Here is a 27,912-nt window from a genome sequence, read left to right on the forward strand (position 1 = left end):
CTCCTCTCCACTGGGGGACGTTTGGCAATATCTGGTGACATTTCTAGTTATCACATCTGGGGTAGGCAGTGTTATTGGCATCTAGAGAGTGCAGGACTCCCCTGCCCTGCAAAAAAGAATTATCCAACCCAAAATGTCATTAGTGCTTCTCCGGAGAAGAGATGTCCTAAATTATTAATCACAGGTGTTACTGCTCTGTCAGTCCTTTCCCTCCAAGTTGGATTGGTGGAGTCCAGACTCTGGAAACGAGAGATGGTCAAGGTGGGATGGGTCTAAGTCGAGAAAACAGAGAGAGGAGTCTCTTGTTCAGATATTACTGAAGCCCAAAAGAAAAAGGAGGAGGAGAATGCAGGGGGTAGAGGGAGGCAGGGAGGGAGATTGGAATCGGGTGTTTGAATGGTGTGGATATTGGAGGGAAGACAGGAGATAAAGCCCTTTGGACTACCACTCTGTATGGTCCGGTACTAAGCACCTTGCACGTGTTGTTTCATGCAATCCTGTAACTCCTCTGTGATTATTTGAAGCTATAATTGTATAGAGAGGAAGACAGACTGTAGAGGGAGTCTTTGCTTGGTTGATAGAATTCATTGGTTATTAGCAAGAGTCTGTTCCTTCTCTCAGACTCATCTCTCGAGTTTAACAAGATAATTGCATTAGTAATCTGTGCCATCTAGTCCTGGGAACTAAGCTAACCTTAATGGTGTTTCTTAACTCTTTAATGTGTGGAGTTAAGTGCAGAACCCAGAATCCCTTGAGGTGACAGTGATGGGTTGCAACTGTGTTCCCAGGGTTCCTTCTGGCTCTCCCCCAAGGGAAAGAGGAAGCTTGTGGAATGGGGCTGTTCAGCCTCTATGACTGGCTCCAGTGCTGGCATCCTGAGCCAGCACCCTGATATATCAAAGTTGGCTTCCAAAGAACGTCCATCTGGATGCTTGAGGGTGCATAGGACCCCTCTGCTTCACAAAAGCATCCCAAGTCTGAGTTTGTTAAATCTGTGCAGGTCCTTCCCCAGCTACGCCCCCATCTGGTTTCACCACTTCCTAGAAGTGTCCAACCTTTCTGGGACACAGAGATCCATTGCTAGAGAGAGAGAAACCAGAAAAGAAAGACCACCCTATAGCAAGCAGCATCTAGGCAGTGGGTGCTGAGAGGCTGGTTCAGCCTGTCCAGAGCCTAAGGAACTGGAAAAAGAAAAATTTACATAAGTAACAAAAACATTTTTTCTATATTCTATTATTACTGTTATTAGCTATATGTTATTGAATGCCTCTTGAAATCAGCACAGTCATTATCACTATTATTATGACTATAGTTAGCTATATGTTATTTAATATTATTATTTATCAATATCACTATCACGATCAATGTTACTATTATTGAATGCCTCTTGGAAACAGTAAAGGCCTTCTATAAATATTTTCTCTAAACTGATTCATAACAAATCTCCAGTGTTGGTACTGTTGCCCTGTTTAAGAGACTTGAAAACTGAGGCAGAGAAGAACACCGACTTGTCTGATAACACAGAGCTAGGAAGTGTTGGGGTGGCAATGCACACACAGAGCTCAGGGAATCTCACGTTCTCCCAATCTTTAGGTTTTCTACTGGAGACTTTGCTGAAGATGCTAGGAGTTTGGGGAAAAAAGGAAGTGCAAGCACATTTCACAAATCCACAATCTGTAAGTATCACATCCTGTGTGGCTATAAACTCTGGACTGAGGAAGGGCTGGTGATTTTCAAAAGGTGAAGACCAGTAGAAAATTCTACAGGACTGTGTGAGAACCGAGAGTCTCCTGGGAGCTTGAGAGACCTCAGCTGCAACCAACAGGCTGGTCCACGGGCACAGGTAGGCAATGTCCAGAGACTGTTTTCAACTTCTGACTCCCCTGCTGTGCCTCCCTTAGAGGGGATATCGGATTGGAAGCTCCTGGAGAGAAGTTAAGAGGCACCAGATTATTTTGGAAATAGAGCAGGCAGAGGGAAGGAGTTCTGGATTAACTCTTGCTGCTGTTTTCTAACTGTGTGATCTCAGTGAGTCCCTTGCCTGAGGTCACGTGATCAGTGAGAGCACAGCTCTGGCCCCTTCAACTGTTCTTGGGCCTTGTACAAACTGGACAGTCCAGGGGCTGAGAACGGTGCTATGAGCAGAGATGCCGGCTGAGCTCGTCACTAATACTGCAGGCAGTTTTGTCACTTGAGGCTGGCAAGTGGAAGGCTCGGGCCTGGAACCCGGCTTTCATGACTCTGGTCCTGTTACCGTATTTCTACATGCTGCTGCCTCTCCAGAATGAGTCAACACAGGCACAGGCTGCTGTTGCCAGGTGGAAAGGATGAAGGGGTCACACGATCTAGTGAATTGTGCAAAGGCTGCATACTCAGGGGGAGCTGGGGTCCAGTCCCAGCTCTACAGCTCTCCAGTTATGTGAACATGCCTGAGTAATCATCATAACTGCAAATCTCTCTTCGGCATTAACTCTTTGCCACGCATGTGTGCAAAGTGGGTTTTATTTCCCTTCACAACAAGCTTTTTGATTCTGAGTTTCCCTCACTACGGCATGGTTTTGGTAAGTAAAGAACCAACTAACCTACAGGGTTGTTGTAAGGATTAAAAAGGCATTATAGGGTGGGGGCACCCGGCTGGCTCAGTCCATAGAGCATGTGACTCTTGATCGTGGGGTCATGAGTTCAAGCCCCATTTTGGGTATAGAGATTACTTTTAAAAAAAAGGCACTAGAGGATAATGTCTAATAAAAGACAACTTAAAAATACTTGGGATTAATCCTAATAAGTATTATTATTGGGCTAAAAAATGAACAGTTAGGTAGCATGAGAAGTACAGAACCCAAATAGGAAAACGCTGATGAATAGAACCCTTCCTGCATCTCATAACTGGTAGGGACGTTTGAGGGTGACACTCTTGGAATATTTGGCTATTCAGTTGTTGTGGGTAGAACCAGGGGAGAGATTTCGACGTATTGCAAGTTTTGTGTGACCATCTGCCTTTCGAGATTGGTGTGCCAAACGCCGTTGGGAAACAAATATTCATGACGCCAAGTATTTGTGGTTTTCACCGCTGCATGCTGTATAAATTTCCTTACCTAAAAGAATAGGTCAAGTCCAGACTAATGGGCAAATACTGGCTTCCAATTTTGGGAGGCCTGAGAGCTCTATACTTTTTAAGAACTGAATGTGTTTATTTTCTCTTCCAGGGTTCGTGGCACAATCATGCTATCACGGTCCATGACCAATGAGGCCATTGCAGTTCTGACACCAAATGGCATCAGCTTCCCCCAAACAGGGGAGCCTAAACCCACCAACCAGAGGCAATACAACCTCAAGAAACAACTAAAGGCAGAGGTCAAAGTTCTTGGGGTAAGCCCAATTCGGAACGTGCTGGAATGGGATGGGGAGGGGGGCGGGGTACAGGAAAGAAACCGTAGTCTTTAGACTACGCCATGGTGGCTCTTAAGTTTTGCCAGAGGGACTCTGGGTTCGTGAGTAGTCCAATGGAAGCCACTTGTAGAGCCATCCAAACCTTCCCCAGACGTAAGATGATATTAAAAATGTTTTTCCCCTCTTCTGAATACTAGCAATTGAGTCTTTGTTGATGTTTCCATAGTTTTGCAATAGCACACTCCTCTTTTTATAAAAAATCACTTTCTTTTTTTATTGTTTTTAATGTTTCATTTATTTTTAGTAGAGAGAGAGAGAGAGAGAGAGAGTATGGGCAGGGTAGGGGCAGAGAGAGAGTGAGACACAAAATCTGAAGCAGGCTCCAGGCCCTGAGCTGTCAGCACTGAGCCTGATGCAGGGCTCGAACTCATGAACCACAAGATTGTGGCCTGAGCCGAAGTCAGACGCTCAACTGACTGAGTCACCCGGGAGCCCCCAAAATCACTCTCTTGAAGTGTAATCAGAGTACAAAAAGCCATATGTCTACATGTTTTACCAGAGTAATGGTGATAAATAATTCCATATTTTATGTATGTTTTTTTCTATGTGTTCACCAATTGCATGCTTAGGCAACCTGACTGATGTTTTTGAAGGGAATTTTTCCCTCACCACAAATCATGAGAAAAATAAACTTCTCTCCCCTCTTTTATCCTTCCCTTCTGAGAACAGGGATGATATGTGTCTTTTGTTAGCTTCTCTCCTCTCATGCATGATTTGCTAGAGCTCTGCGGACTGAAGGGAGGAGAGCTGGGAGGGATATATGTAGGACTGGAATTATCTCTGCAGTTATATGATCTAAGGCTGCAGAACCTAGGGGGACCCATTGCCTTGCCTCAAATACATGATCCTGTGGGGTACTACGAGGTTCGTGGGACATAATGTTTGGAAAACTGCTTGGCAAATATTCACAGGGCTGGAAATATCTGCGGCGGGTGTCAAGGAGGCAACCTTGGCCACTTGGAAGCCAAGATCCACAGCTGTAGGGACGTGGACTGGAGGGGTCAAGGAGCCGACCGGAGGGTCAGGTTCTCTGTTGTGTCCAGCAGGGTATGGGAGATGAGGGGAGGGACTTCCACATCACCAGTGCCAAGGCGGTGTGAGGGCTCTCAGATCTCCCCTGTTTCCATAAGAGACAGGAGAGTTGGTAGTAACAGAATGAGAGAGCCAGGGAAAACAGTCCAACACTGAGCCGGGAGCAAGGGCCATGAGCCAGAGAGGCAGAGATGCTCGAAGGCTTGCTGAGCACCTGCCAGATGGCCCGAGACTATAGTTTTCTGTGACACAGCAACATCTCCTCCAACATCTTCGCGGAGCCCCCACCCCAGACCTTTTACAGTGTCTGTATCCTTGCTAGGATCCTGATGATGTGCGAGGACCCTGGGAGAGATAAAGAGGCTTTGCCTCTCCAAATACTGACTTTAATCCTCTGTCTCCCTTCTTCTTCTTCCAACAGGCTATTCAGATCCTGTGCGGGGTGTTGGTGTTGAGTTTGGGGATCATTTTGGTATCTGTTCCGTCCTCTCCATCCTTTACCCCGGTGTTTTCCACCCTTTTGAAGGCTGCTTACCCATTCATGGGAGGCTTGTGTGTGAGTAGAGATCCTTAGGAGGACAAGTGGGGTGGAAGTGGGAAGAAGATGCCAGGAGGGCAGGCTGTGCACCTGTCAGCTCACTGTCTGCCGGGAGCAAGGGGTCAATGGTAGAACATGTTTCCCTGCGTGTATAGCCCAGGGAAGAGTTGAGTCGGGTGGGATAGCAGGAGTCACCTGATTCTACATCTATGTCTTGGTTGGCTCAAATAATCATTTCTTCTGAAGATCACCTTATTTTTCATCTCATCACCTTGATGATTTCACAAGTGGCTAACATTGCGTCTTCGTGTATACGTAGAAACTGACCTCACCGTTGTCTCTCCTTTCTGAGTAGTTTGTCATTTCTGGAACTCTGTCAGTCATCATGGAGAAAAAGTCAACTAAGCCTTTGGTGAGTATAAGAACTCCGACCCACTACTCATGGATCGAAATGAAATTTAGGGAGAACTCTCCAAGGTCAATGTCTCCACCTTGCAGGTTCAGAGCAGATATTTATCAGAGTCAGGAACTGAGTCTGGATTATCCATATTCCTGTCCAGTGCACCCTCCTCCGGTCACTGCACGCTCAGTCACAGACTTCATTCAGGGTACTGTCTTATACTCTAGATCAGTGCCCAGGAATCTATTCTAGAAAAAGTCTGCCTCCTTATAATGCCCTTTTGATGGTGACTGGACTTTAAATTTAAGTCTTCAGTGACGAAGACGGTGACAGTGTTACAAAGAGGTCTATGTGTTGTGGATTCTGTCCAAACCCTTGAGAAAAGCCAGTCAAAATTGTTATGTGGGGAATTCTCTCTCATTCTTTTATCTATCTGATCTAAAACTCAATACTTTTGGTGGATCTGAGTATAAACTCTCGAGTCCTAAAAGGTGTCATTAATTATTGGTATTGGATAAAAAAAAACAAACAAATTTTCCTGCATTTAACTCTTCCAGGAAAGCCAGGATTGGGAGTGGCAGGGAGAGGAAAGATGATTGTAGGGAGGTTTCTAATCTGTAAAGTTTCACTAAATCTTCACTCAATCCTAGGTCCCTCAAGTAGTTTGATGTTGGGGGTCACATGTGAGAATGCCATAGAACAGAGAAACTCCATTTGGAAGCTCTGCTTAAAAAAAAAATCTCCTGAAGGCATCAGGAAATTAGAGTGAGTGCTCAGGACAATGCCAATCCCCCCCTCTCTCTCTCTTTCTCTCTCTCTCTCTCTCACTCTCTCTCTCATCAGACTTTAGAGGTTGATTACTCGGAACCCTTACCTAGCCCCCAAGCTGCTAGATCAGTGCTGTCCTATAGAATTTACTGGAATAGCAGAGATGAAGCAATCACACTGCCAGTCACATGTTGCAACTGAGAACAGGAAATGTGGCCAGTGAAATAGACAAACTGAACTTCAAATTTTATTACAGTTTACTTTAAATATAAGTAGTCCATGTGGCTAGTGACAACCGTATTGGATAATGTTTCTAGGGGCGCCCGGAGGGCTGAGTCGGTTAAGCATCCAACTCTTGACCTCGCCTCAGGTCATGATCTCATGGTTCGTGGGATCAAGCCCCACACTGGGCTCTGTGCCGACAGTGCAGAGCCTGCTTGGGATTCTCTCTCTCATTTCCTTCTGCCCCTCCCACACATGCACATGCTTGCTCACTCTCCCTCTCTCTCAAAATAAATAAATATTTTTTTTTAAAGACTAATGTTTCTAGATTATCGGGGAAGCTTATGGGACCCTTACCCCAGAGAAGAGCAACACCAGAGTGAACAGAGCAGCAAACTCAAGGCCATGGGGGTGTGGGCTTTGGGTGCACTCAGGCTCACCAGAGTCATGAATCTTGTAGTGAATTCTACTGTGTTCACACATTATACCAGCCCTTTCTGAGGTGGAGGGAGAGTGCTGTCCCAGAACAAACCTAAATTATTCTAAGAAACCTATACTCTGGAAATCAGGTTATCGGGAGGCCCAGGAGCGTGCACCTTAGTCATTATTTTAGGGAATGGGGGTTAGGAGGAGAAAAATGTCCTGCCTATTCTCTACTGTGCCCCAAATCTCCAACTGCTGAGCCCCTAAAGGAAGAGGAACCTAGACAGGATTATGTGATATTCTAATTTGTGGCTACTGGGAGTTCCCTGGACCACACTCACCTATAAATATAGCTTTCAGGATCATCCTCGCTCGAGTCCCCTTTCCTGTGAGTTGGGGTAGAAGAGACCACATCTCTGAGCTCAGTGTATTTGTTGCCCTCACTCACTTCGTACATGTGGAAACGAGACCCAGAGTGGAAAATGGAACTGGGGAACGGAGCACTCAGGAAAACTGAGAGGGTCGTAGGCAAAGCTACTACCATGATGTCAGCTTCCTAACATCCAGTCTGACCTTCTGCCTCACCCTGCCACTCACGTGCTACACCATCCTCGGGCCTAAGACTAGAACTCTCTCTATATACTCCTTCATACAGAGCTCTGGGTGTGACCACTCATTCATACAGAGCCCTGGGTCTGTCACTCTGTCCACTCCAGGTCTGTCCACTCCAGGTCTGTCTGTCCACTCCAGGGCTCACCTAAGCCTGACTGCACTATGTCCCCATATTCCTATCTGGGTGGGTGGGCGTTGAAGAAGGTGGGGTGCAAGGAGGAGCACCTTGCTTTGTCTGCCTCCTCTCTGTGGCTGATGCTTCCACCAGGGGTTTCTGGATGAGTTGGGGGAGAAAGAAATCACATCTGCCTTTGGTCATTCCTTTTAGGGGATTCTGTAGACACGGCCTCAGGAAGCCCCGCCATCAGTCCTGGGTAAAGAATTCAGGAGAGGAATATTCTCTGTCACCTACTGAAGTCCTACGTGGGGAGAAACATTTCATTTATTCATTCACCTAGCCAAGATGTACCTTCTAGGTTCAGAGATGTTGCTAAGTGCTGGGGAGACATACAGGTTTAAGTCTACCCACGCTAGACTTCCTGAAGGACACAGATTAGAAAGTAAGGTTCTGCAACGCATTGGCAGAGAGGGATGGTAGAACACTGGTTGCTCATCGGAAGTGATTCTTAACTCAGCATTTGTCTGTCAGGTTCAGAGCAGCGTGGTTGCAAACATTCTGAGCTCTCTTTGTGCTCTGGTGGGTTTCATTCTCCTCTCTGTCACGTTGGATGCTGTGGATCCTGCCTTTCGGAAGTGTACCTTCAACAAAGAGCAAAGAAAACCTGAACGGACTACATTTAACTATTATATTAACCCATATATGGACAAAGAATGCATCACGGCCAAAACCACTCTGACTGTAAGTATTTTTTAGATGGGTTGTTCCAGTCATATGAGGTTTCTGAAAGCCTTGACTTGTCATTACCCCTTCTTTTGAGAATCTGTCTAACTCTTTCCGGGTTGGGCATCTGGGGGAAGGCCAAGGCTCCGTCTTCCCAAAGAGGGGGGCACTGCCCGACTGAGATGACAGGGTAGGCTCTGGGGCAGTGAAATGGAGTAGAACAGGCAATGACAAATAAAGGTGATAAGGAAAAGCTAAAACTTACCTTGATAGGGTTTCTTAATAATCAAAGTAATTCTGTTGTTAGAGTCATAAAATAGGAGTTTGCCAAACCAAAAATCTTGGCACGTGGAAAGGTAAATTCAGAAAGGCAAAGACAGCAGGAAGATGTAAGTGATCAGGAAGCATGGAAAGTATGTGTACTAGGGTGTTAACTTGGCCTGAGCAGACATCAGGCCGAGCACTGAGAAGTCGAGGGTAGGAAGTGTGACCCTGGAGGTGAGGGCTTCTCCTTCCGGTGACCGCAGTGATGAACAGTATTGATCGAGTGAGAAAGCAGCATCATTGCTCTTTGTTATAACTTACAGAGGTGGAATTTATTAAATTGAGAAATATATATAGGAGGATGGAGAATGGCAACTGATAACAAATTGCCACTGTTAGGGAAAAGAAAGCAATGAAGTTTAGCTAATAGAAATAATGTCTTAGGTTGGAGCATTGAAGGGTATGTGTGTGGTCAGAAAACCCTGAGAAAGACGCGAATAAAGGGGCTCCAGAATATCTGTTGTCCTGCAGTCACAAAAGTGGGTGATGTCAAGGACACAGCTGGAGGCTGGCCAGAGCTGGTCAAGCACGTGCTTGCACACCACTCCTTATGGAGCTGGCCCAAGGAACTTGCTTCTCTCCAGGTTCGTGATATGATCATCAGCTCATGGTGAGAATCATCCTGGAGAGAAGTTGAGGAGGGATTTGTATAATGAATAAAGTCTGAATTGGTGAGGGATAATTTTGCTTTATAAATAAAGGGACTATGGTGAGCTTGCTTGCTAGGACAATTTCTCGTTAACGTCCACGAGTTGCGTTTCCTCTTCCACTGTGTGTAAATAGACGAGAAGTCCGTGCAGTCACATTTGCTCTCCTGTCCTATCATCTCGCGGGGTCTGCATGAAGGCTGCCTCAGGACAGAAATGGTAGAACCTAGTCTCTTGGTGGAGCATCTTTTTTGAGTTGGTTGGCTTTGTCAGTGAGGGTGGCGGCTTTGTTTATGCTGTGTTTATTGCCTTGATTGTTCTTTCTAACCCTCACAGACATCAAGAAAGGCTAAGAAAGGGGCGCCTGGGTGGCGCAGTCGGTTAAGCGTCCGACTTCAGCCAGGTCACGATCTCACGGTCCGTGAGTTCGAGCCCCGCGTCAGGCTCTGGGCTGATGGCTCGGAGCCTGGAGCCTGTTTCCGATTCTGTGTCTCCCTCTCTCTCTGCCCCTCCCCCGTTCATGCTCTGTCTCTCTCTGTCCCAAAAATAAATAAAAAACGTTGAAAAAAAAATTAAAAAAAAAAAAAAAAAGAAAGAAAGGCTAAGAAAGCCCATCCAGAGGGGGTGTTAATATTGACTTTCACAAAGGACTTACACCAATGAGGTCAAAACTTCATTGGTTCTCAGATCCCCCTGAGAAGGAAGTATCATGGTGCACATTTGATAAATGAGGAAACAAGCTAGAGAAGTAGAGACTTCGGGCTCACTCAGCTGCTTAAGCGGTACAGGTGAGGCTGAGGCAAGAATGGGAGCTGGCCTTTCCCAGCCCTGGGAGTTATTATACCACTAGCTGCGTCAACGATGTAATCAGATACAGCTATGTCTCCGAGTGAGACGTACGGTGCACAAAGTGGATTATGTGTAGCTGATGTAATTACAGTTCATCCTCCCTCTCAAGGGTCTAAGTAAGCAAAGGGGTTAAACTAAGCCAGTTGCTAGGCTGGGCAGGAGCAGTGTGCTCTTCACTCTGTGATGGTTGAGGCCTTCATCCCCACAGTCGCCGCCCAACAAGGGATGAGGGCTTCAGTTGACTCAAGCACCGCCAATCTTGTATTTCCTCCGCTGCAGGGAACTCTGTCTGTGATGCTGATTTATACGGCGCTGGAGTTCTGCCTGGCTGCGCTCTCTGCCGTGATTTGGTGGAAAGAGGCTCACTCTGACTTCCCCGGGGTGAGTGTGCTGGCCGGCCTTCCCGAGTCCTGCCAGGTGTATATCAGGTTCAGGGTTGTGTTGACTGATGTCAGCTAGGGTGACTGACGGGCTGGCAGTTGTCGGTCATGAGATACACATCGGAGCTGGTTTGATGGGGATGGAAGACAGATGAGGAAAGCAGATAACGACTGGGGAGCTGACTGGCCGAGGGTCAACCAAATGGAATGGTTGAACCTGAAAAATGGACCGGTTCGGTCTCCTGTCTTGTAAATGCAGAAACCTGGAAGTTAAGTGGCCTGCCTGGCATTGTGTGTGAGTCCGTGCTGTGCTTGGGTCCCTAGAACTTGGCTTGTGTCTTCCCTAGACAGCCCCAGTCTCCTTAACAGTCTTGACTCAGTGAAAGATATTTGCACATGACTGCATTTGGCAAATGTCCTTTGCTCTGGCTTCACCTTCCTGTGATCTTCAAATTCTTTTTTCACCTAAAAGATACTTTTAAAAACTTGTTTCAAATTCCATGGGACAGCACCCTCCCACCACCATAGACTCACAGCTTCATTTAACCAAATTAAAAAGCCTTGATTTATCCAAAATTTTATTACAGAAAGCAGGATGAATACTGAGCTGATGAGCAGCACTTATTTAAAGAGCTTAATGACATGCTACACTCATCTTGTATAACACACATGCACACACACACACACACACACACACACAGATTGGAGGAAATGACATCAAGAGATGTATATATTAAGCTGAACCTTAGTGAAGTCTGAAGAACTAACATATTTTGTTTCTTTTAGCGTGTGCTTTTCCTGCCTCAGAGTTGCAAGAATAAATCCAGCACACCCTCAAAGGCATTTGGTGACCCTGGATACGAAGAACTAGTAACTTCTTAGGGGAAATAGTCATCAGAAATTTGGCTTTATGATACTGTATGAAGACCAGCCAGAGAAACTCAAGAAAGCAAAGTTTGAGTTCCCTGAAATGTAGCGTTTAGGTAATGAGCACTGGAAATGTATATGTTTGTTTTCTTGTTGCTGAATATATGTGCTCAATAGGGGGGGTCTTGGTTTGGCATTAGGTAAAAGCACAGATGTGTAAGTTACCATCGACTAGACCGCCAAATAGTCAGACATTTACCAAAAACCTAGATAGGATTGTGTGATTTAGTGATCATGCCGAAGTAAAGGAGACAACTCTTTCCTGTCCCCCTTAATCGCCAACAGGAGTTAACTGACTTACGGTGGTGTTCTGACTCTTTCATAGTAGACAGTAGTGTTCCCTCACAGGATTTTACTCATCACTACATGTAGACAAGCCCCCTACAATTAAACCTCAGGAGCTCTGTAAGTAATTGGCTTCAAAATAAAATCTTTATTTGATTTCTGTGATGTGTATTTTATCAATACCACCAAACAATTAACTCAATTCTACCTGGAGATAGCATCTAACACTACAGGTTAAGGGCTCAGTCCTATTAGACTGTGACCCTACCACCCTCTTCCCACTTCAGATGCCAGTAGCAGGCCCAGATTGTCACCTGAGCTTCTGGCCCACGGGCTATAGGTGGAGTTTCCCAAGCCCCCTCCTTAGTTCAACTAATTTGCTAGAGTGGCTCACAGAACTCAGAGAAATGTTTCACTTACTATTACCAGTTTATTATAAAAGGATATAACTCTAGAAAATCTATAGGGAAGAGATACAGAGGGCAAGGAATGGGAAAGGCTGTGGAGGACCACTCTTCCCGAATCTCTTTGTTTTTACCAAGAAGCTATCCCAATCCTGTTCTGGAGTTTTATGGAGGCTTTGTTACATACCCATGATTGATTAAATCACTGCCCATTGGTGATAAAACTCAATTTTTACCCCCTCTCTTCCCTATCTTCTTTCCAGAGGCCAGGGGGGTGGACTGAAAGTTCCAATCCTCTCATCAATCATAAGGTGGGTTTCTCTGCTTGGGGAGGGTCCCCAACCTATCCTTGGGTTCCCTGAGGGCTTTTCCCAAAGCTAGACTTCTCTTAGCTTTGACTCCTTTCTCAGAAAAGGCAGTCAGCCCTTTAGGCAACACTCAAAGTCACTTCTTACCATTGGTTCAACATAACCAGCATGTTAACCACCTGTGTCTTTTATGGCCACGCCCCTCCAGCCTGAGTGAAATGAGATTGGCGTCTACCTTGAGATCTGAAGATGTATTGAAAACACGTGTGTTTCACATAGAAAATGCTCCGTTGAGTTTTATTTTCAGTTTTCTTCCACCACTGCCCCCCCCCTCCCCCCGCCCCACCAACTTTTTCCCTTATGCCAACTTGATTCTCTAAACAATTTGAATCTCTGTCTGCCTCTGGATTTTGAAACTGATTAATCTCCTAAGATCTTTCATTCCTCCAAGAGTGTCTGTACAGGGCTCTAAACAGAGAATCTCAGACTGCAGCAATTTATTTTCTCTTCCCTTTGCTGCCAAGGAAGATTTTAGAATTAAAGGCATTTTTCAGAGTTTCTGCACAGGTGACTCTACTGACATCCAGTGGTGATAAAGAGAAATGCTTTCCCTCCCCCCCCCCCCCCGCCCCGCCCCCGAGCCCCCCAGATAAATAGAAAAGGCAAGCCAGGGTAATAATTCAGTGTCCATGGAGAATTTCCCTGTGGGCAGCTAATATGACAGTATAAAATCACACCTGCAAACTTTGTCTGCATATGTCATCAGTGAGAGGGGACAATGCATCTTTTGGAAATAATTTATTATTTGTATCTTCAAAAAGACACGAACCATTACTATAAGAAGCTAGAATACCTATATTCTTGTTTTTTTCAATATATGAAGTTTATTGTCAAATTGGTTTCCATACAACACCCAGTGCTCATCCCAAAAGGTGCCCTCCTCAATACCCATCACCCACCCTCCCCTCCCTCCCACCCCCCATCAACCCTCAGTTTGTTCTCAATTTTTAAGAGTCTCTTATGCTTTGGCTCTCTCCCACTCTAACCTCTTTTTTTTTTTTTCCTTCCCCTCCTCCATGGGTTTCTGTTAAGTTTCTCAGGATCCACATAAGAGTGAAAACATATTAGAATACCTATATTCTTATGAAATAAAATAGGCCTTAATATGAGACATTATTAGAGAGAAAGAGGGATATTTTATCATGATAAAAGGGTCAACAGAGCAGGAAGAAACAAGGGTAAATGAAGGTGTAATTAACAGCAGAGACCCCCAAATATAGGAAGCCAAAACTGACAGAATTGAAAGAATTCAGCAACTGCAAGTGGGTTTCAATATTTTATTCTCAATCATTGATACGAAAGCTAGACAGAAAATCAAGAAGGAAATAAAAGACTTGAACACTATTAACCAACTTAACTTGATGCACATATATATATAAGATAAATCTTAATATAGGGGCACCTGGGTGGCTCAGTCGGTTAAGCGTCTGACTTCGTCTCAGGTCGTGATCTCACAGTTCGTGGGTTCGAGCCCCCATCAGGCTCTGTGCTGACAGCTCAGAGCCTGGAGCCTGCTTCAGATTCTGTGTCTCCCTCTCTCTCTGCCCCTCCCCTGCTCATGCTCTGTCTCTCTCCCAAAAATAAATAAATATTTTTAAAAATCTTAACATACTATAATATATATTATTTGTAGTAATGCATTTGTTATACAACAATAGAAAACAAATATAGATCATATGCTGGAACTTAAGACAATAAATTTTATAAGATTGAAATAATATAAAGTTCTCTGAACAAAACAGAATTAAACAAGAAATCAATAGCAGAGAGACTTTGTGGAATCCCCATATAGCTGTAAATTTAAATCACTCATTTCTCAATTGACTATGGGTCAAAGAAATTAAAAAAAAAAGAAATTGGAAAATATTTTAAATTGAATAAAAAAGAAAACATCAAATGTATGGGAGACAACTAATCCTGGACCTAGAGGAAAATTTATAGCTTTCAGTGCTTATATCAGAAGCAAAAATGTCCCAAATCCATAACCTTAAGCCCCCTCCCATGAAACAGGAAAAAGAGAGAGAAAACTAAATCCAAAGGAAGGAGAAATAAGGAAATAATTAAGGCTAGAGCACAGAAAAATAATGAAGAAAGACTAAGGAAAGCAAAGTTAGTCCTTTGAAAATGCCAGGAAAATTAACAAACTTCAGCTACACAGACCAAACAGAAAGGAGAGAGAAGACACACATTATCAAAATCAGTTATGGAAGAGGAGACCCATCACCAACTCTACAAAAATTAAAAGCATTATAAAGCCCTTATATATAATTCCGAACAATTTTATGCCAGCAACTTACACAAATAAATGAAACTGTGAGATAGACATAAATTACCAAAACTGATCCAAAAAGAATTAGAAATATATGGATGTATCTATAGCAAGTGAAGAAATTGAAATAATATTCAAACACTTTGCCACCAAGAAAAGCTCAGACCCAAATAGCTTCACTGGAATATATCAGATACTTAAAGAAAAATAATAACAATCCATTATAAACTTCTTCACAAAAGAAAGGAGGCGGGGGGTGCCTGGGTGGCTCAGTCGGTTGAGCGTCCGACTTCCGCTCAGGTCATGATCTCATTGGTACGTGAGTTCGAGCCCCGCGTCGGGCTCTGTGCTAACAGCTTAGAGCCCCGAGCCTGCTTCAGATTCTGTCTCCCTCTCCCTCTGTCCTTCCCCTGCTCACGCTCTGTCTCTCCTGTCTCTCATTAATAAATAAACGTTAAAAAAAAAATTAAAAAAAAAAAAAAAGAATGAAAGGAGGGGACGGTCTCAGCTCATTCCATGAGCCAAAGCCAGACAAAGACATTAGAAGAAAGGAAAGCTACAGAATAATGTGCCTCAAGACTGCCATTTTTTTCCCATTCTCCTGAGGTCACAAGGGCAAAGTCAAATAAGATGCCCATTCTGGTGATACCTCTTTTATCACAGTGTCAGTCATAACCCAGGCAAGAGGCATCTCACCTGGGGGGCTTGTTTCATAGAGTCTTTGTACAGCCATTCTGAAGCCGCCAGCTTTTGAGGTATTTCCATGGCTTCAGTAGGCGTTGACCATCACAAGGCAAAGGAAGGACAGTAGAGCATTTGCCCTCTTTTGAGTGTAAATGATGCACTTCTTCGTTAGTCCATTATACACTAAATTCTTAGGAGCCGTTTTTATAGATGTAGACAATTGATCGGTGTGATTTGTCCCGGTTCCTTTGGCTGGCGCTCCTCCTACTGGCCAAAGAGGGAAAAGCTCACTCTTGGTCTTGTTAAGCAGGAACACTAAAAAGGAATGTTCAGCTGACTTGCCATTCTTTTGCAGTTCCTTACTCATCCATTTTGCTAGATCCTCAGGTCAGGTTTCTATCATTTCCATATTATACCGGGAAGTCCTATTATCAGCAACTGATTTTAAAGCCTGTGCCACCTCAAACCGAAGGGGTTCAGTAACCACCTAGGCATTCCCTTTATCAAAACCACCCTTTTTACTTATAAATAAATCTTTAGCAATATTTTTAGTTAAAGATGAATCTGGGTCTTCAATGCAATGTCACTTCTGATGCCCAATGTTCCAGTGGTAGCAGTTAGGGTTTAATTTCTTTTTATTTTTTTTAAAAATTTTTTACATTTATTTATTTTTGAGAAACAGAGTGAGACAAAGCGTGAGCAGGGGAAGGGCAGAGAGAGAAGGAGACACAGAATCTGAAGCAGGCTCCAGGCTCTGAGCAAGAGGTCAGCACAGAGCCTGATGCGGGGCTCAAAACCAGGAACTGCAAGATCATGACCTGAGCGGAAGTCGGACGCTCAACTGACTGAGCCACCCAGGCGCCCCGGGTTTTAATTTCTAAAGAAGACTCATAGGATCCAAATGGACTATGCGTCCCACTTTAAGATCTATTTTGCAGGACTAGGACACGATATAGCAACAGCGTTAAACTAAAAATGTGCATTCCAGCTAATGACTGCCTCATTGCAAGGGGTCCATAATGACGGGCTTGTGTTCCAATTGCCCTCCCTTTCCCCCTGTGATGCACGTTTGTTTTTGATAAGGAATCCCAACAGAAAACCTCAGGACCAGGACCAGATTGTATTGGTTTGGGGGCTTCTTATACTTGGCTTGTCACATGGGCATGTTATTGCAACCAGCCCCAATAACATACCATTCTGTGGTCTCGCTGAAGCCACATACACATCACTAGTCACACTGTTATCAATAAATAATGCTGACAAGCTGGCACAAGCCACCCAGAAACTCCTCAGACCCCTGGTTACAGAGCAACACAATGAATCCATGTGTCCATGCCTTGACTAAGGGTCAGTGCCCCACAGGTACTCCCGAAAAACCTCTCAGGTCTATTTCAGGCTTGCTGAAATTAACCCCAACAGCACAGGCATGGGTTTGGACAGACTTGGTTTGACTAATTACTCCTTGTGTGATCTTGGATCAATTCTCAGCTTCCTTTTTTTTTTTTTTTTAAATTCTAATATATAGATAATAAGCAGATCCTTGTGTCTGTCATGTAAGGACTGAAAAAGAAATTCTGAGCACTATTCACTATACCTCTGATAAACGTTGGATCTATAGGTATCACACTCAGATGTCTGAGATAAGGAAAAGGAAACATTTTAGCCTTTCAAAGGCATACTCTCAGCAAGAAGAAAAAGCATTTGGCAGAGGAGAGGCCAGCGTTTGCAGGCATCTTTTTTGGTAGGGGCACTTTAGAACGGAACTAGAATTAAACAGAACTATTAATATAAACGCGAATCAGGGAGTTTGGGTCTAAATAAAAGAATCAAGTGGAAACCGATACAGTGGAATATGCACCATCAGAAGAGTTCAGAAAGCTGTTATCTCTGTTTCTGAGCGTGGTAGATTGTTGATTATCTTCTGATAATATTAAGGCTAGCTTATCTTTACCGCCCTTATATCTAACCTAAAGTTGGAAATAAAGAAGCCTAGAGTAACAATTCTACCATAACAATCCTTCTCCACAGAGGGCCAAGGGCAGGGGGCAACTCCATGAAAGATATGAAACACAAGGTTGCAAACCAGAACAGCTTGCTACTTAAAACCCACCGGCAGCCTGGGATACACATCAAGGTAGGTGCAGCTCATTTTTGGTTGTATATATTCTGGCTGAATTTGGCAATGATTCCGGGCTTGAGTCTGGGCTGGGGATAGGCAAAATCCCTGGATTGGGAGCAGATCCAAGCTGGAAGAGTGAGGATCCAGGGAGGGGAGGAGACAGCAGAAAAGTCTTTCTCTGCCAGCTTGGCAGTGGCTCTGTGGCAGTATTTTCTCTTACTGTCATTTGTTTTACTAAGGATATATGCACAGATAATATGATTACAAATACGTTATCTATTGCCCAGGGTCAGCTTTTTGCTTCATTTGCTTCAATGTTATAAAATTAAAAAAAAATTAATAAAACTTTGTAGGCAGAGTTGGAGCCTCAGCCCTGAGCCGCCAGCTCATTTTCCTTCCTTCTGAACTCAGAGACAATCATTATTTTTCCCTTCCCATCCATGTAAGACTTTTACCACATGTAGGTATATGCATGTTCATACACATGAGAGGACAAGGTTTTATTTACTTTTTTTAACGTTTATTTATTTTTGAGACAGAGAGAGACAGAGCATGAACGGGGGAGGGTCAGAGAGAGGGAGACACAGAATCTGAAACAGGCTCCAGGCTTGGAGCTGCCAGCACAGAGCCCAACGCGGGACTCGAACTCACGGACCGCGAGATCGTGACCTGAGCTGAAGTCGGACGCTTAACCGACTGAGCCACCCAGGCGCCCCTTACAATTAGAGTTTTGAAAAATAAGATTATCTTCTTCATCAGAGGCTGAATATGACTTTTTTTTTTTTTAACTCTTGAGATACACAGAAAGGTTTACACGGAGGCAAGTGTGTGATGGAAGTAATTCAGGAAGCTTTTAGAGCAACATGTACCACCCTTAATTTCTGTCCGTCCTTTGCATTGGAATTCATAATTTACCCATTAAAGTGTTACTTGTTTCTGTTTTACAAGGTCAGCAATAGATTCCAATCTTCCTTTCATTGTTTACCATTAATTCATTTAAAAAGTAAAGGATGTTCTCCCATTAGATGCCGAGCGATTGTTCTAGATGCTGAAGAAACAGAGATCAAGAAAACCTGGTATACTAGGATGTCAGCCAGAAAATGAAACATTTTGCTACTACTTTTTATATTTCACTTGAAATATTCTGCAGTTCATTTCATCGTTAGAAGAGAGGTGTTTCACTGAGGGTGTCATAACCCGATAATCCAGGTATTTCTAATGACATTGTAAATAGATAAAACCTTTTGGCATGGAATTTAGGATGTGTAAGACTTGCTCTTATCCTTATGCTTTGATCCAATAATCCCACAAAAGGGAATTTATTAATATGAATGTTAAAGGGATACTTATTTACAGTAACAAAAATAGGTCACTTAAAACATATATGGCATCTGGGGGCACCTGGGTGGCTCAGTCCGTTAAGCATCTGACTTTGGCCCAGGTCATGATCCCACGATTTGTGGGTTCGAGCCCTGCATCGGGCTCGTGCTGACAGCTCAGAGCCTGGAGTCTGCTTTGGGTTCTGTGTCTCCCTGTCTCTCTGCCCCTTCCTGGCTTGTGTTCTCTCTCTCTCAAAAATAAATAAATAAAATTTGAAAATATACATATATGGCATCTTGAAAATGCTTAATAGATCATACCATTATTCTTTTTTAAAATATTGTGCAAACAGAAAAGTGATAATTAACAGACACTTGGATAGATTTTTAATATATAATGTGAAATGTAAAACATTTAGAGACAAAGGTGCACATAAACCATAATTAAACTCTCAAAAACCATTTATGTGTATCAGCAAAGACTTGGAATGAAGGCAAATATTGCTAGTTGTGTGTGGTTAATGTACCTTTATGTGAACTTTTCTCTGTTTTTTCAAAATCTTATAATGCAGTCATTATGTTAAATACAGAAAAATAGTATGGCTTTGTGAAGAAAAAAAGTAATGTAGGCTTAGAGGAAAAGACCAATCGAGTGAGATCCATTCTGTTCTATTCTAAAAATTCATCATATGGAAATTTTAGGCAATGATACAAAGAATTCATAGGAAAGCTTAAATTGCTCTTTTCTGAGGAGAAAAGAAACGAACTGGAAACGTGCATCACGTTGCAGATTATTAAATAACTTCGATGAATTGTCTAACATGACGTGAGAAAATCCTTATGAGGTCACAGAAACGTTGCTATTCCTAAATCACAGCTGAAGAAATAGAAACTCGGAGAATGTACCTGAATTGTCCAAAGCCACCGAGCAAATAACAGGAAGTCGCGATTCACGCAAGGGTGTGCCTGACCTTAAGGTATGCATTCTTCCAGTCCAATCCACAGCTCTTTTTTGCAGATATGTCAGAAACAACGGAGGCGTCCGCTCTACAGTGGTGAACATCTTGGGCTTCTAGAAAGTGTAAGGAAGCTGTCCAAGCCCCCGTGGTACTATTTTCCCATCCCTGCCTGTCTCCCACTGCTGTGCTCCAGAATTCCATATTCCATTGATTCCATCCTGGAGGGCTGCAGAACCGCCTCCCCCCTCCCCCCCCGCATCCAGGCGTCAAGTACAGGTCTCTTACAGAATGAGTGATGCCGTTGCTACCGAGGGGACTGCTGGGGGCATTTCAACAAATGAAATTCAAAGTGCGCAGGTGGGACGAGCAGACGCACCCGATTTAGCTCAACGTGTACACAGCAAGCTGCGTGATTTCCTTAAAAAGAATCTGCAATCCCTGGGTGTAAGTTACCTTTAGCCCTGTAGACGTTAGGGGGTGAGTATGGAAAATTAAATGGTCTACAACTTTATTGGGGGTGAATTATTTTATGCCAGCTCATAAGACTGGGTAAAAAGTGGGTAGGAAAATATATCTGGGAGTACACTTAGGTCAGATGTTTTGCTTTGAAGGTGTTTCAGGCTCCCAGAGTTCAAATGGGATGTTTGTGCCCAAATATAATAGCCCCATGAGGTAATATCCATCCACAGGGCCTGGGAAACCAACACCTTTTTTTTTTTTTTTTTTTTTTTTTTTTTTTTTTGGATTTCACTCTTCCGAGGATTATTTTTAAGACCCAGTGAAGGTGGAAAAGATAAAAATGCGATTCATATGTGGCCTTGGGATCGAGGGAGAAAAGTCTGGAATGTAGAGAGTTTTTCCACTTCCCCCCTGTATTCTATTTTTGTTCCTCCAGGTAGCTCAGATAATGATTGGCCTGAAATGTTTCTTATTTGGGATCATTGAGATTTTTCTTTACTGGCACTCTGACTTCAGGAATCTTTTATTCTGCTTTTATATTGGTTACCCGTTCTGGGCTGCAGCATCTGTGAGTATATCTGTTTGAACTACTTTGGGAATCAAAGAAGTTATTTAGAACTTGTAAATAAAGGAAAAATATATGTAATTAGTTTATCCTCGCTTTTTGTAGACAATAGCTGAGACTCCTTTTTAGACTCTGTTAGAGGCACTGTGCCAAGTAGATAGGGAATTTGTTAGGAGAGAAAGTGACGAAGCAGCCTCAGGACCAATTGTAAGTGTTTGGAGAAAAAAAAAAATGCTCCTGAGTCCCATGCTCCCTCCTTTGAAGGGAGAGATCATTCCTACTTGAGAGGATCCAGGTGTACTTTAGATAGCAAATGAGGGGCACCTGGGTGGCTCAGTCGGTTAAGCATCCGACTCCGGCTCAGGTCATGATCTCACGGTTTGTGAGTTCGAGCCCCGTGCCGGGCTCTGTGCTGACTGCTCAGAGCCTGGAGCCTGCTTCGGATTCTGTGTCTCCTCCTCTCTCTGCCCCTCCCCTGCTCATGCTCTGTCTCTCTCTGTCTCTTAATAATAAATAAACGTTTAAAAAAATTAAAGAAAGCAAATGAACTTTCAGGTTGGAATAAATTGGGATAGGTCAGGATGGGGGTAGGATGGGGGTGTGTAGGGCAGAATCATCCATCCTATCCAACTCTATCACGGTCAATGGCATCTACCTTGAGTTCTTGCCTCACTTTCTCTCCACGTCAATATTCTTCCATCCACATGCCCCAAATGGACACACATTCAACTTGGTTCGATTCAATGCGTTGTTCTTTAGGAATATTCTTTTGGACTGGGAGAGATGTGGGGTTCAGGTTAAGTCATCCAAGGTGGAGGTGGGTGATGTGGATAGGAAAGCATTCTCCCCCATTAATGTCTTTCCTGTCTTATGAACAGTTCATCATATCTGGATCTTTGACCATCTCATGTACAAGAAAACAAACAAAATTTCTGGTGAGTATCAGTTTCCCTTTTGCTCATTTAATGAGTTAACAAGAACAGTTGACTCTGACTCTCTACAGGAGGCCAAACCAAAACAAGATTTGGATATTCCAGTCTATTTCGTTCACTTGCAACTTTTTCTTCAATGATCTATTTCATTGGCTTGCAACTTTTTCTTCAATCATCTGTTAATTCTTTAGAAAATGAGACATACACTTAGCTTTTTTAAGAGAAGAAATTATCCAGGGGTGCCTGGGTGGCTTAGTTGGCTAAGCATCTGACTCTTGACATCAGCTCAGGTCATGATCTCATGGGTTATGCATTCAAACCCTGTGTCAGGCTCTGTGTTGACAGTGCAGAGCCTGCTTGGGATTCGCTCGCTCTCTCTCTCTCTCTCTCTCTCTTCCTCCCTCCCTCCCCCACTTGCTTTCTATCTCTCTCTCAAAATAAATAAAAATTAAAATTAAAAAAAGAGGAGAAAGTATCCAACTGTCTGAATTTTAGCCTAGTAAGAAGCAAAAGAGGGGGGTCTTTACAGATAGATCCTTGTTTCAATGGTTGAAGAGACGCATTTTGGAAGGCTAAGATGGAGAGGGGTGCATGTTTGTGTTTGTATCAGGGAGCTTCTAGTTCAGGGTGGACATATGGAAAATCACTCCTACCAGTGATATCAGAACAAACAGAACCCCCATGATGTTGGCTCCATGGGCTTTCATTTCTGGAGGATCACTTCTTCCCTTCTCTCCCATGATGTAGAGTGGCTTGCCAGAAAACTGCTTCAGTAAAACAGGAAATTGAATTCCTCATGAAGGATCCCTTACCTTAGCCCATAGAGCCAGGGCATGCCTCCAGGGTACTGCAGAAGATGTGTCTGGAAATACAAAAGGCCCTGAGTATTTCCATTAAAGGCTTTATTCTCTTCCAGATCGAAGTCACTATTGGAGCTAACATTATCAGCACACTACTTTCAAGCACTGGGATAATTCTTCTCTCCGTGAATTTAGTTGACATAGTCTTACTTGAATGCTGGGAGTTACCGGCATGTTCGTTGGTTAAATCTTTTATAACTGTAAGTACTAATTTGTTGGATGGTGTCTTCACACGTGATGTTTGTTTTCAGCTACCTCAGCCCTCAGCGACTAAAAGCCTATGATGAAGTTTCTAAACGTTGAAAAGTGATAGGAAAACAAATAAATATAAACATGACATTTGTTTTAAAAAAAAAGTGAAACAACCTGATTTCAGAATTGCAGAATTATGTGTGTGCATTTCTGTGTGTCATTTTAAGAACACGTATTCTTATTATTCCAGATTTTCTCTGATGAACATGGGCTGTTCTAAAAAAAAATGATAAAAAGACTGCTCACAGATCAGTGTGCCCAGAGAGGAGGGACCTGATCTGGAACATTGAGGACTGGCCTATGGATTTCTGGTAGTGAAAATGATACAAAATTTGGGAGCTGGTCTGAGTCATTTTAATGTTAATTTAAAAGATCAATGGAGGGGCGCCTGGGTGGCTCAGTCAGTTGAGCATCTGAGTCTTGATTTCAGCTCAGGTCATGATCCCAGGCTCATGGGATTGAGCCCTGCATCGGGCTCTGCACTGAGTGTGGAGCCTGCTTGGGATTCTCTCTCTCTCTTCCTCTGCCTCTCTCCCCATGCTCTCTCTCTATCTCTCTAAAATAAAAAAATTAAAAAATAAATAAAAAAATAAAAGACCAATGGAATGTTAGTAAATCCATCCTTTCTGTGAGTAAAGTTGAGTCACATGATGTGTGTATGTGTATGAATGTGTGTGTGTGTGTGTGTGTGTGTGTGAGAGAGAGAGAGAGAGAGAGAGAGGGAGAGAGAGAGAGAGAGAGAGAGAGAGAGAGAGAGAGAAAAGTCCTGGTGTATTCAGTGTTTGACCAATGCGTGTGAAAAAAATGGCTGAAATAGGAGTAACTAACTCTAGAATGTTAAGGGAGTTCTTTTGCAGAGCTCTGCCATTTAGAATTCCTATAACTCATATTTGTTTCTGTAGGAGTTTATTTATGGTTGCTCGCTGAGACAAGGTTTGTGCCAGATCCAATATTGTGTCTCAATGGAACGGGCATATCTTAGATAGGAAGTGCATTGTCCTCAAAATATCCACTAACCCTGGCCCCTTGCCCCCCCCCCCCCCCCCCCCCCGGACAACCAGGATGAGCACATTGCAGACTAAAGCTGGTTGGGGAAATCTTAATTCTTGCCCTTCTCTTCTGTAGAATATTGTGATCCTTCAAATGATACTGACTTGTGTGCAGATTTTTATTTCGTTCTCACTCTGTGGGCTCACTTATACCGTGGATGGCAATGAGATCAGCTGGGTGAGTAGCCTTTTTTATTGAGAAGGTGAGGAAGCATTTAAAGCATCACAAAGAATCAGATGTGTTAATAGTTAACTTCAATCTCTGGTTGTATAGAGAATTGGCAAAAACAACAACAACAGCAAACACCCCCCCAAAACCCTCTTAATGGCAAGATGGGAGATGGGAGGTTAGAGAACAACAGTTACATGTTACATTCACCAGCCACTCCATTTTCGAAATATTCCTTTGCACAGATACTTCATTCATAGTCAGTTTCCCTCATTCACTCACACATGTATTTCTTACTCATCCATCTAAAGTATACTGAACATGTATTACATTTACTGTGTTGGGAGATGGGGAAACAGTGGCTTTTCCCATATCTTTAACAAGTGGATGTCATAATAGATCGAATAAATACTTAAGGAAAAAAGTAGCAGCCAAGTAAGAGATACAATAGCTCTAGGAACACATAAGTGTGATTTTGATATTAATTCCATACCTCATAATTTTTCATGGAATCCCATCAGTCATACACACCCCAACATGTCAATGTGCTCACACGCACAGACGTATTCATACGTGTATATGTAGTCTCCCACATCACCACATGTGCGTTCCTCCATATTTATTCTGCAAAGCCCTCGTAAATGGTTGGCCTTTGCTACATGCAAAATGTCATACTGATATTTCTGTTTCCATGTCCCTAGGACAAAAGTCAGGGGGACATATCTCATTGTGTTCACGGATAGCATTTTATCATTTTTTATGGAATGACTGTCTCTCTTGCTACTACTCAAATCCCTGTAGATGCTGGCACGGACTGTCGGCTACATAAATACCTGACAAGATCACCGAAAAAAATGTATTTTACGGTGGTTCCAGACATGGCTAGAATTGCCCTATCTCTGCCTAGGCTGTTGTGAAAACATTGGCCGGCCAGGGTGTTTCAGCTTTGGCATTGTAGACATTTTGGAATGAATAATTACGTGTTGAGGGGTGGGGGGGGGGGGTGGGAGGAGGGGACATGATCTGTTTAGCAGCATCCCTGGCCTCTACCTGCTCGATGTCAAAAATTTCTCCCACCCCCAATTTTGGCAACCAAAATGTCTTCAGACATTGCTAAATATCCCCTGGAGGGTAAAGGTACCACCAGTTGAGGATCAGTGGGCTATACAGAGCACTGCAGCAAAAAACTTACAAGATCAAATAAAAATCACTGAAAATCTGGTTGAAGTAATTGTAGTTGTTGTGATGTCCTATTTCTAGGCTTCTGCACTAAGTTGCTTGATCAGATCACATTCTGAAGATCCTTATCAAGACTTACTGACTCAACCTGAAACTTATGAAGATTTAGTGCTTCAAGACATAGACCAGGTTCACTCTCATCCATGAGACACCATCGAAACATTTTTTACCACACCAGGGCATCTTGGATCCATGATGGCAACCAAAGACAGATCTGCTAGGAATCTTCTACAAATCCCCTGCTCCCCATGTCTTTTATTACGCACTTTCACATACACAGACACAATTAGCACGGATATGTGCTTACTTTGACAGGTGACCAGCAAATACTAATATTAGCATTCCGTGGCCTAATAGACCTCTTTTCATTGGGACGGTATTACCATTTTTGAGCCAATTTCAGTTCTTAGGCCTCAGAGAGGAATTTGTTGTTACCCACTTACTCCTTCCTAGAAACTGTACTTCCCTCTGGGTTGACAGTTTATTCAAGTGAAAAATCTTTGTGCAAATAGTTTGGGTGAGTAGTGGCATACCATCTGACACTGGGTCCAATCTAAGTTTCTTTGACTGTTGAATGTACTAGGTCTCCCTTGCTTGTGTCAAGGTGAACTTGACAAAATGTAATGCGATACAAAATGCACACTCTAATGTATGACACATAGTAAAAATCTAATGCAACCTCATTATTACCTGAATGCTGATTTAATCAACCTACCGCTCAATCTTTTTTTTTTTTTTAATGATGTTGCTTTCTTCTTGGTGACTGGGTATCATGGTGTTTTTTTTGTTTTTGTTTTTGTTTTTGTTTTTGTTTTATAAGGCACTATCCAGGGTTTGGTTTATCAAAGGCAAATTTTTTGAATTAGGATTTGTGTGTCTATTTTTTAAGAAGCGAAGAAAAACATCAGTAGGGAGGAAGAGAAGATAGAAGATAGTCAAATGAAGATAGCAGGGGTAGCCTGCTCAGGCTGCCATAAAAGAATACCACAGAATCAACAACGGAAATTTATTTACTCATAGCTCAGGAGGCTGGAAGTCCAAGATCAAGGTATCAGCTGGGTTGCTTTCCCTGAAGCCTCTTTTCCTTGTTTGTAGATGGCTGCCTTCTTGCTGTGTCCTCACATGGTCTTTCCTGTGCATGTGTCTGTGTCCTAACCCTCCTGTGATAAGGACACCGGTGACAATTGGATTGCATAAAATATGGCTTCATTTTATCTTAATTAGCTCTTTAAAAGACACTATCTTCAAATACAATCCCCTTCTGAGGTATTGAGCATCAGAACTTCAACATATACACTTTAGGAGGACACAATTCAGCCCATAACAAGAAAATGCAACCAGTAAAATATACCTTAGCAAGCCAGTTCCAACTGTATACGAAGTGGATCTTAGTTTAGAAGGAAAAATCTAGGAACTATATTTATATATCAACTCCTAGCTGTCACTATTTAAAAGCTGTTCTCAGGAATTATTAATTCCCTGGCAATATCTTCCTGCCATGTACATATGTAGGACCTACCTCTCTGGGGTTGGAGAAAGTCCTCAGGCAAAGAATCAAGAGTGTGCTCTAGAAACAAGGCCTGTGGGACATGGGTTGGTCAGTGACCAGTGTTGGCCAAATCATGTCCTGCTCAACTACACTCATTTCCTACGCTAGAGCCTTCTTTCACATGAAAACTTCTCAAAAAAAAAAAAAAATATTGCAATAGAGGAACAAACAATGGTACCCACAGCTACAGTTGTTCTGAAGCTTCAATAGTATCCATCAATTCCTTCTTTTAAGCTCCATTTTAGATTCCACGCACCCTCACTCAGTACTTCTGATTGTCTCAATTTCTTCTCCATTAGGACAGCCCAGACATTCTCCTTTGAGAGGTCTGAGCCTCTGGTTTCATGCCTCCTCCAGGCCATGGTTGTTCCATTTACCTATTTGTGGTTATTACGAGACATGGAAACATCAGGAGGCATCCTGGTGAATCCCATGAGTTCCTGACATAATCCTTTACACCCCTGTCACTTAAGAGCAATACTAATTCCTCGAAGAAAGTGAGTTCTATAGAGTACCTTCTTTCATTTTCTTCTGATTCACTGGTTTGAAGATTCCAAAATGACTCACTGTTACTAGTTTTGGTGGAACCCTTACGGTGTACCTGATAAATGCCTCACCCCTGCCTCATAGGAACCAACACTCTACTTCAGCAGAGAATAAACTTCCGGGAAAAGCATAAACTTTACAAATGGATCACTGGGATATTTCTTGAGAGGGGTCACCGTATTCTATCCATTAGGGTTATAACAATACATAATAGCCACTGGCTCAGAGATACATATAGCCGTGTAAAGGACAAAGCCCCAACTCCCCAGAGTATGACAGAGTCTTGCAGTATATTTAAGAAGTCATTCTGGCATTCTAACAGGAAGAAATTAAGAACTTCTGTTCATCAAAGGACACTCTTGGGACAATGGAAACAGAGGCCACTGACTGGGGGAAAATATTTATAAAACATATATTTGATAATAGTCATGTATCCAGGATACATAAAGAACTCTCCAAACTCAATAACAAA

General features: G+C 43.0%; 1 protein-coding gene across 6 annotated transcripts; it reads left to right on the plus strand.

Moving 5' to 3' along the window:
- The first annotated feature begins 1,667 nt into the window (after positions 1-1,667).
- Positions 1,668-26,028, plus strand: LOC109246507 (membrane-spanning 4-domains subfamily A member 6D-like). Of its 6 annotated transcripts, XR_008421124.1 has the most exons (15): positions 1,668-1,843; positions 3,207-3,369; positions 4,904-5,038; positions 5,376-5,432; positions 8,095-8,304; positions 10,386-10,487; positions 11,273-11,469; positions 12,366-12,413; positions 17,452-17,557; positions 19,739-20,264; positions 20,716-20,847; positions 21,723-21,779; positions 22,693-22,836; positions 24,014-24,115; positions 25,367-26,028. XR_008421124.1 is itself a non-coding variant. In XM_053899668.1 (7 exons), exons 2-7 carry the CDS (start codon positions 3,223-3,225, stop codon positions 11,366-11,368), a joined length of 747 nt encoding a protein of 248 aa, XP_053755643.1. In that variant the 5' UTR covers positions 1,668-1,843; positions 3,207-3,222; the 3' UTR covers positions 11,369-11,859. The 6 variants fall into 6 exon arrangements, 1 of the variants encoding a protein (XP_053755643.1); XR_008421125.1 differs by having other exon boundaries at positions 19,652-20,264; positions 20,716-21,779; XR_008421126.1 differs by having other exon boundaries at positions 19,739-20,297; positions 20,716-21,779.
- The last annotated feature ends 1,884 nt before the right edge of the window (positions 26,029-27,912 follow it).

This window comes from Panthera pardus, unplaced genomic scaffold (assembly GCF_024362965.1).
Source record: "Panthera pardus isolate Hobbes unplaced genomic scaffold, ASM2436296v1 HiC_scaffold_12, whole genome shotgun sequence".
In the NCBI taxonomy this organism is placed as follows: Eukaryota; Metazoa; Chordata; class Mammalia; order Carnivora; family Felidae; genus Panthera; species Panthera pardus.

Bases quoted from the DNA above. Each gene is read 5' to 3' on its own strand.
- LOC109246507 (XM_053899668.1), top strand. From the start codon at position 3,223: ATGCTATCACGGTCCATGACCAATGAGGCCATTGCAGTTCTGACACCA. The intron at 3,370-4,903 runs GTAAGCCCAATT...TTCTTCCAACAG, and splicing joins CAGAGGTCAAAGTTCTTGGG to GCTATTCAGATCCTGTGCGG. The intron at 8,305-10,385 runs GTAAGTATTTTT...CCTCCGCTGCAG, and splicing joins CGGCCAAAACCACTCTGACT to GGAACTCTGTCTGTGATGCT.